The sequence below is a fragment of the Coregonus clupeaformis genome, unplaced genomic scaffold (genome assembly GCF_020615455.1).
Source record: "Coregonus clupeaformis isolate EN_2021a unplaced genomic scaffold, ASM2061545v1 scaf0045, whole genome shotgun sequence".
Lineage (NCBI taxonomy): Eukaryota > Metazoa > Chordata > Actinopteri > Salmoniformes > Salmonidae > Coregonus > Coregonus clupeaformis.
In genome coordinates, this window is record NW_025533500.1 from 1,085,001 (window position 1) to 1,094,667 (window position 9,667).

At 48.8% G+C, this 9,667-nt stretch overlaps 1 protein-coding gene across 1 annotated transcript in view; it reads left to right on the forward strand.

Moving 5' to 3' along the window:
- Positions 1 to 8,427, forward strand: part of LOC121556280 (protocadherin-16-like) — a gene marked incomplete at its 3' end in the record, with an annotated part of 113,259 nt that extends 104,832 nt beyond the window's left edge. Inside the window, exons 10-16 of the mRNA XM_045212720.1 lie at positions 1,069 to 1,222; positions 3,304 to 3,408; positions 4,597 to 4,639; positions 5,082 to 5,165; positions 5,436 to 5,514; positions 5,691 to 5,733; positions 8,301 to 8,427. Of these exons, the coding sequence (XP_045068655.1) occupies positions 1,069 to 1,222; positions 3,304 to 3,408; positions 4,597 to 4,639; positions 5,082 to 5,165; positions 5,436 to 5,514; positions 5,691 to 5,733; positions 8,301 to 8,427 (635 nt within the window). The remainder of the gene's footprint in view (positions 1 to 1,068; positions 1,223 to 3,303; positions 3,409 to 4,596; positions 4,640 to 5,081; positions 5,166 to 5,435; positions 5,515 to 5,690; positions 5,734 to 8,300) is intronic.
- Between the last annotated feature and the right edge of the window lie 1,240 nt (positions 8,428 to 9,667).

The following is a 9,667-nucleotide window of genomic DNA, read 5'->3' on the forward strand; positions in this document are numbered from 1 at the left end:
ACCTAGTTTTCTTTCTCAACTCCTGGTATGTACAGTACATCTATACACTGAGTGTACAAAACATTGTTCTTTCCATGACATAGACTGACCAGTTGAATCCAGGTGAAAGCTATGATCCCTTATTAATGGCACTTGTTAAATCCACTTCAATCAGTGTAGATGAAGGGGAGGAGACAGGATAAAGAAGGATTTTTAAGCCTTGAGGCAATTGAGACATGGATTGTGTATGTGTGCCATTCAGAGGGTGAATGGGCAAGACAAAATATTTAATTGCCTTTGAATGGGGTATGGTAGTAGGTGCCAGGAGCACCGGTTTGAGTCAAGAGCTGCAACGCTGCTGGATTTTTCACGCTCAACAGTTTCCCGTGTGTGTCAAGAACAGTCCACCACCCAATGGACATCCAGCCAACTTGACACAACTGTGGGAAGCATTGGCGTCAACATGGCCCAGCATGCCTGTGGAACGCTTTCGACACCTTGTAAAGTCCATGCTCGATGAATTGAGGCTGTTCTGAGGGCGAAGAGTGCGACTCAATATAGGGAGGTGTTCCCTAATGTTTGCACTTTGGTGTATATCGATATGTACGTCTCGGTGGAGTTGGGTTGCGACAACTGTGCTCTACCGACTACATTGAATCGCTGTCAGTTGATACAAGGAAACAGTTGGTGGTTGTATTTGATGAAAGTTTTATTAAGTATGGATTTCAACAAACAAAGAAAGGCCTCCTTTACACATTACAAATGGGTACACGGTAAGGATTTAAGAATGTACATTTTTACAAGTATTGATTGACAGAGACTCCATGTAGTCGGAGGTGCAGTCTCCACTAAGATGGTAGGCTACATATCCTGGAGTTGAGAAACTTGGCTAGGGAAGACTTAACCCTAACATGTTGAGTCTTGAGACTTACGACTGTGTAATTCAAGTTTGTATAATGTGTCGAAATAGTTTCACTTTCATTAAAGACTTTTCTCTCTGTGTATTTCCTTTTTATTTTGTTATACAATTTTTCACCCTAAAATATTTTTACACCCATAAAGAGATTGATCTCTGTGTCTGGGTTGTAGGTTCCAGAGATGAGTGTTTCTCAGTGAACCCCACCACAGGAGAACTACGTTCCTCTTCTCTCCTCAGACGCAGTGAGAGGGCAGAGTACACCTTGACTGTGACCGCCTCAGACCACGGCACACCTCCACACCCTACCTGTCCCTACACATTCAGGTAACACACCTCCACACCTCTACCTGTCCCCACATATTCAGGTAACACACCTCCACACACTACCTGTCCCCTGCACATTCAGGTAAATACACCTCCACACACCTCTACCTGTCCCCTACATTCAGGTGAACACACTCTCCACACTACACCTTCCACTACACATTGTACCTCCACACCCCTGTCCCCTACACATTCAGGTAATACCTCCACACACCCCTCTACCTGTCCCTACATTTCAGGTAACACATCACACACCTCTACCTGTCCCACACATTCAGGTAACACACTTCCACCTCTACCTCCCTACATAGTACCTCTACCTGCCCCTCGCACATTCAGGTACCACACTTCCACACACCTCTACCTGTCCCTACACATTCAATAGTAACACACCTCCACACACCTCATGCCTACATTCAGGTAAACACACTCACACCTCTACCTGTCCCACATATTCAGGTGAACACACCTCCACACACCCTCCTCTGCACCTGTCCCCTACCACATTCAGGTAACATATTGCACCTCTACCTGCTCCCCATATTCAGGTGACCACATCTCACTGTCCCACTATATTCAGGTAATTACCTCCACCTGTCCCTACACATTCAGGTGACACACCTCTACCTGTCCCTACATATTCAGGTAACACACCTCCACACACCTCTGCCTGTCCCCTACACATTCAGGTACTTACACTCTTACACCTCACCTGTCCTCTCACGATTCAGGTACAACTCATACCTATATCATATTAGGTGGCACACTCACCTGTCCCCTACACATTCAGGTAACACTACACATCTACCTGTCCCTGTCACATTCAGGTACCCTTCCACACCTCTACCTGTCCCCTACACATTCAGGTAACACACTCTCACACACTCTACCTGTCTCATTCAGGTACACACACACTCTTTGTCCTCACATATTCAGGTAACACACTTCACACACCTCCTACCTGTCTCCACATTCAGGGTAACACCCTCACACCTCTACCTGTCCCCATTATCTAGGTATAACCACACACCTCTACCTGTCTCTACACATTCAGGTAACACACCTCCACATACCTCTACCTGTCCCTACATATTCAGGTAACACACTCACACACCTCTACCTGTCCCTACATATTCAGGTAACACACCTCCACACACCTCTACCTGTCCCCTACACATTCAGGTGATCCAAACCTCTACCTGTCCCTACACATTCAGGAATACACATCTGCACACACCTCTACCTGTGCCCTACATATTCAGGTAACACACTATCCCCACACCTCTACCTGTCCCCCATACTCGGTAAACACATTCTTACACACCTCTACCTGTCTCATATTCAGAGTAACACTCACTTCGCACACACCTCTACCTGTCCCCTCACATTCAGGTAACACACTTCACACACCCACTCTGTCCCCACATATTCAGGTAACACACCTCCACACATCTCTCTGTCCTACAATCCGTTAAATACATTCCACACACCTCTACCTGTCCCTACATATTCAGGGTAATACACCTCACGCATCTCACCTGTCTAGCATTCAGGTCTTCACACCTCCACCTGTCTCATACATTCAGGTAATGACACTCCCACACCTCACCTGTCCCCTAACATTTCAGTGTTTACCACACTCACATCATCCCTACTCTGTCCCTTACTCAGATTCAGGTACACCTCCACACCTCTACTGTCCCCTGCACATTCAGGTAACACACTTCACACACCTCTGCTGTCCCTACACATTCAGGCTACATCCACCACCTACCTCGTCGCGCATATCCGGTCACACCACTCAACTTACCGTCTCCCTACACATTCAGGTTAACACCTCCACCCTCTCCCTAGCACATCTGCGTCCAGCGTACACACCTCCACTGTCCCTCAGTTCAGACACACTCTACACACCTCTACCTGTCCCCTACACATTCAGGTAATACACATCTCTACACCTCTACCTGTCCTCATACATTCAGGTAACACACTTCTCTGATCCCTATAGGCACTACACTCTCCACTGCATGATTCAGTACTACACTCCACACACTCTCCACTGTCCCCCCTCTCACATTCAGGTGCACACACCTCCCACCTCCTACTTCTGTCCCCTTACACATTGTGGTCCTCTACCACTCCAGCTCAGTGTCACTCCACACACTCTACCTGTCCTCAGCATTCAGGTAACATTACCTATACCTGCTCCCCTACACATTCAGGTAACTACATCTCCACACTCTACCTGTCCCTCTACATTCAGGTTACACCTCCACCTGTCCCCTACACATTCAGGTAACCACCTCACACTCTCTGTCTATATTCAGGTAACACCTCCATCTACCTGTCCCCTACAATTCAGGTAAACACCTCACACCTCACCTGTCCCCTATATTCAGTTACACACTCACCCTCTACCTGTCTACACTTTCAGGTAACACACCTCCAACACCTCTACCTGTCCCCTGCATATTCAGGTAACACACCTCTGTATGCCTCATATTCAGGTAACACACTCCACACACCTCCACCTGTCCTCATATTCAGGGTAACACACTCCTGTCCCCTACATGGTCCACCTCTACCTGTCCCCTAACATATTCAGGTAACACACCTCCACACACTCCACCTGCTCCCCTACATTCAGTTAATACACTCTACCTGTCCCCTACATTCAGGTAACACACCTCCACACACCTCTACCTGTCCCTGCACGTTCAGGTATACATACACCTCTACCCTTGTCCCATGCTCAGGTAAACCCTGCATCACCTCTACTTGTCCCTAGGCGTACCCTCACACACCGCCTGTCTATTCACGAGCATACACACTCTACCTGTCCCTTCAGGTACATCTCTCTGTCTGCGTATTCAGGTAATATCCACACCTCTTCCCCATCGTAACACCTCCACACCTGTCCCTACATATTCAGGTAAAAGCCCACTCCACCTCCTCTACAGTTCAGTGACACTCTACCTGTCCTACACATTCCAGGTAACTTATCACACCTCTACCTGTCCCTGCATATTCAGGTAAATCTCTACACTCTCTTGTCCCTACATTCAGGTCAATACACACACCTCTCCTGTCCTAAGCTATTCAGGGTAACACACTCCACACACCTCTACCTGTCCCCTCACATTCAGGTAACATCACCTCCACCTCTACCTGTCCCTACACGATTCGGGTAAAAACAACACTTACCTGTCCCCTACACATTCAGGTACCACTCTCACACACTCTACCTGTCCCCCTACACATTCAGGTAACGACCTACCTCTCCCTATTCGTACACACCTCACCTCTGCCTGTCTACCGTTCAGGTAATACACCTCCACATACCTCCCTTTACTTGCCCTCCCTTCTACATTCAGGTACTACACCCCCTCTACACCTCTGCCTGTCCCTTTCGTTCAGGTAATCCTACCTCTACCTGTCCCCTGCACATTCAGGTAACAGACACATCCACCTGTCCCCTACAATTCAGGTTTTCACTCCCCACTCCGTCCCCCTACACATTCAGGTAAACACCTCCATCTCTATCCTGTCCTACATATTCAGGTAACACCTCACACACCTCTCACCTGTCCCTACATTTTGAGCGCAACACCTCACCTGCCCTCATTCAGTAACACACGTCCTACACCTCTACCTGTCCCTGCACATTCAGGTAACGCACCTTACCTTCGGGTCACACCTCTGCTGTCCCCTCATATTCAGGTAAACACACTCCACCTGTCCCTACTACACATTCAGGTAACACACCTCTACCTATCCCCTTGTCAGATATCAGGTACACACTCTACCTGTCCCCTACATTCAGGTTACATCCACACCTCTACCTGTCCCCTACATTCAGGTGCCATACCCCTCCACACACCTCTACCTGCTCCTACATATCAGTAACCACATCGACACACCTCTCTGCTCCCTACACATTCAGGTAACTTACCTCCACACACCTCTACCTGTCCATATTCAGGTAACACTCCAACTCATACTGTCCTCACATTCAGGTAACACACCTCCCCCTCACCTTCCTCTACTCCAGGTAACACACCTCTACTGTCCCCTACATTCAGGTACATACACTCACACACACCTCTACCTGTCTCTCATATTCAGGTAACACACCTCCTACACACCTCTACCTGTCCCCCTACATATTCCAAGTGCTACACACTCCCACACCTCTACCTGTCCTACATTCCAGGTAACAGACCTCCACCTGCTTATCCTGCATATTCAGGTACCACACCTCCACCACCTCTACCTGTCCCCTACATATTCAGGTAACACGCTACTCCCTCTACCTGTCCCTACATTTAGTACCACACTCCTCCAAACTACCTCCACCCTGTCCCCTACACATTCAGGGTAACACACTACAACCTCCTCCCTACATTTCAACCTCTACCTGTCCCCTCACATTGGGTAACAGACCTCTACCTGTCCCCTACACATTCAGGTACCACACCTCCACACCTCTACCTGTCCCCCTACACATTCAGGTAACTTCTACACGTACCTCCACCTCACTCCCCTACGTTCAGGTCCCCCTCCTACACATCTCCTTCCCCAGTGGTTGACAGCACTCCACTCTGCCTGTCCCCGTACATATTAGGTACCACACTCACACACCTCACTATGTCCCCTGCTAGGACTCAGGTACTACACCTCTACCCCTCACATTGTCCTCCCCTGTACATATTCAGGTAACACATGTCCTCCATTCAGCCACCTCTCTATCCTGTTCGGTCCACCTCCCACACATCCCCTGTCCCATTCAGGTAACACACCTCCACACCTCTACCTGCCTACAGTTCAGGTACTACTCCACCTCTTCCCGTACACCCTCTACCTGTCCCCCTACACATTCAGGTAATACCCTCCACCATCTTCAGCCTCTGTCCCCTACATTCAGGTAAATCACACCTCTACCTTGTCCCCCTGCAACTATTCAGGTAACACACCCACACCTGTCCTTCTACACATTCAGGTATACACTCCCACTCTGTCCTACATATTCAGGGTAACAATCAACACTCTACCTGTCCCCTGCATATTTAGGTAATACACTCCACACACCTCTACTTGTCCCCTACATATTCAGGTACCTCCACACCTCACCTGTTACATTAGTCACTCTACTCTACCTGTCCCCTACACTATTCAGTAACACACCTCCACACATTCAGTCCCATACTAGTTATACACTCTCCACACACTCTCACCTGTCCCTACACATTCAGGTAAACACCTCCACACACTCTACCTGTCCCCTACACATTCAGGTACTTACACCTCCACACACTCTTCCTCACTCCGTCCTCCCTGCACCTGATCCCCCCATTGGTAACACACCTCCACTCTACCTGTCCCCTACACATTCAGGTGTAACACTACACTCTACCTGTCCCTACATATTCGTGTAACACACTCCACACACCTCCACCTGTCCCCTAAATTCAGGTTTGAACACACCTCCACACATCTCTACCTGTCCCTCTGCACATTCAGGAATCACCTACACACCTCTACCTGTCCCCTCATATTCAGGTAACACACCCACACACCTCACCTGTCCCCTACACATTCAGGTAACACACCTCCACCATCTCTACCTGTCCTACACATTCAGGTAACACACCTAACTACCTGTCCCCTCATATTCAGGTAGCACACCTCCACACATCTCTACCTGCTACTACATTCAGGTCGCTTATTTCCCCTCTACCTGTCCCCTATCATATTCAGGTACTTACACTCACCTGCCCTACATATTCATGAGGTAACACCACCTCCACACACCTCCACCTGCTCCCCCACTATATTCAGGTAATACATCTCCACATCTCTACCTGTCCCTCATATTCAGATTGGCTAACACACCTCCACACACCTTCACCTGTCCCCCTACACATTCAGGTAATACACCCACACTCTACTCTGTCCTCCTACATATTCAGGTAACACACCTTCACACCTCTACCTGTCCCCTACACATTCAGGTAATACACTCCACACATCTCTACCTGTCCCTTGGCATATCTAGGTAACACACTCACACACCTCTACTGTCCCCTCACATTCAGGTATATACCTCACCTCTCCTTTCCCCTGCATATTCAGGTAATCCTCACCCTCCACACACTACCTGTCCCCTACACATTCAGGTAACATAATTCACACACCTCTACCTGTCCCCTACATGTTTCCCCAGTCTAACACCTCTGCCTGTCCCCAACACAATATCAGTCACACCTCTCCTGTCCCCTCACATTCAGGTAACCACATCTCCACACACTCTACCTGTCCCCTCATTTCAGGTAAAACCACCATCCACCTGTCCCCTACATTCCAGGTAAGCATATACATCTCTGTGTCCCCTACATATTCAGGTAAAAAACATGCCACTCCAAACTCTGCTGTCCCTCATATTCGGGTGTAAACACACCTCCACAAACATCTGCCTCCCTACATATTCAGGTAACTTATACCTCCACCAAACCTCTACCTGTCCCCTCCACATTCAGGTATACACTCCACATCCCACTCTGTCCCTAGGTATTCAGTACTTCCCACACCACACACATCTACCTGTCCTCTAAGTATATTCAGGTAAACACCTACTCCACAACTGTCCTACTTGTCCTCACACCCATTTAGGTCAATACAGGTCCCACATAATCGGCCTGTCCCCTACATATTCAGGTAACACACTATCCACACCTCCACCTGTCCTCACATTCAGGCAAAAGATTCCACATCTACCTGTCCCCTCACATTCAGGTAATACACCCTCTACCTGTCCCCTAATATTCAGGTAAATACACTTCCACACACTCACTGGCTTCCCATATAGGCAACACACCTCACAAACCTCTACCTGTTCCCCTACATATTCAGGTAACAAATCCTTTTCACACATTTCGTAAAATGTCCCCTGGTTACATTCAGGGGTAATAACATACTTCTACCTGTCCTATATTCAGGTAACATTCTCCATGACACTCTGCACTGTCTAACATATTCGAAAACATAATCTCCACCTCCACCTCTTCCCTCCATGTTCAAGTTGTACCTCCTCCACCTGTCCCCGTTCAGATGACACACTCACCTGCTCCTACAGCTGGTGCCACATCACACCTCTGCCTGTCCTCATATTCGGGTGGCTTACCTCTACGTGTCCCCTACACGTTCAGGTAATGCACACATCTCCTGCCTGTCCTGCACGTTCAGGTGTACCTCCACCACCTCTATATGTCCTAGAACCAGGTGCCACACTATCCACACACCTCACCTGCTAAGTTCGGTTGACAGGACCTCCACCTGTCCCCTCCGTTTTCAGTTCTACCTCCACACACCTCTACTGCCTGTGCTACACGTTCAGGTGTACACTCACACCTCTGCCTGTCCTGCATTCAGTTAACAGACCTCCACCTATCCCCTACACATTCCAGGTCTCACACCTCATATCTACACTGTCCCACATTCAGATAACACCCCTCCACACCTCTGCCTGTCCCCTGCATTCAGGTAACAGACCTCCACCTGTCCCCTACACGTTCAGTTCTCCACCTCCACACACCTCTACCTGTCATTCAGATTGCCACACCTCCACACACCTCTACATATACCTATATCAGTTAAACACACTATCACCTCTCTGTGTCCTGCATATTCCAGATTGTACACCTCCACACCTCCCTTGTCCCTACGTTCAGTTCACATCACACTGCCTCTACCTGTGCACTGCACGTTCCAGATTGACACCTCCTGCCATGTCCCTACACATTCAGGTGTGCATATCTTGCCATAATACACATGTTTCAGTTAAACACACCTCACTGTGTCCCTACGTTCAGTTGACACACGCTCTACCTGTCCTACGTATTCAGGGTGTTTACCTCCACCTCACCCCATATCATTCGGGTGTATATATCCACACCTCTCTGTCTTCATTTCAGTTACCCTCCACCTCTGCCTGCTCCCTACTGTGTTCAGACCTTGCCTCCACACACCTCTGCCTGTCCCCCTGCACGTTCAGATTGTACATCTACACACCTCTACCTGTCCTGCATGTTCAGGTCATGCCTCCACACCTCTGCATATCACGTTCGAGATTTCCTGCATCCACACCACCTCCACATGCCTGTCCTAAGTTGCAGTGTTGCCACATCTACATCCCTGCATTCAGGTGACACCTGTCCACACACCTCTACTGTCTCTGATTCAGATGTGCCTCACCACCTCACCTGTCCCCCTCAGCATTCAGGTATACCTCACCCACCTCTGCCTGTCCCTGCGTTTCAGGTGGCACCTCCTCTCTCCCTACATGTTCAGTGTACCTCCACCTCTGCCTGTCCCCTCATATTCAGGTGTGCCTCCACACATATCTGCAATCTCACTGTTCAGGTCAAACACCTCACACCTCCTGCCTCT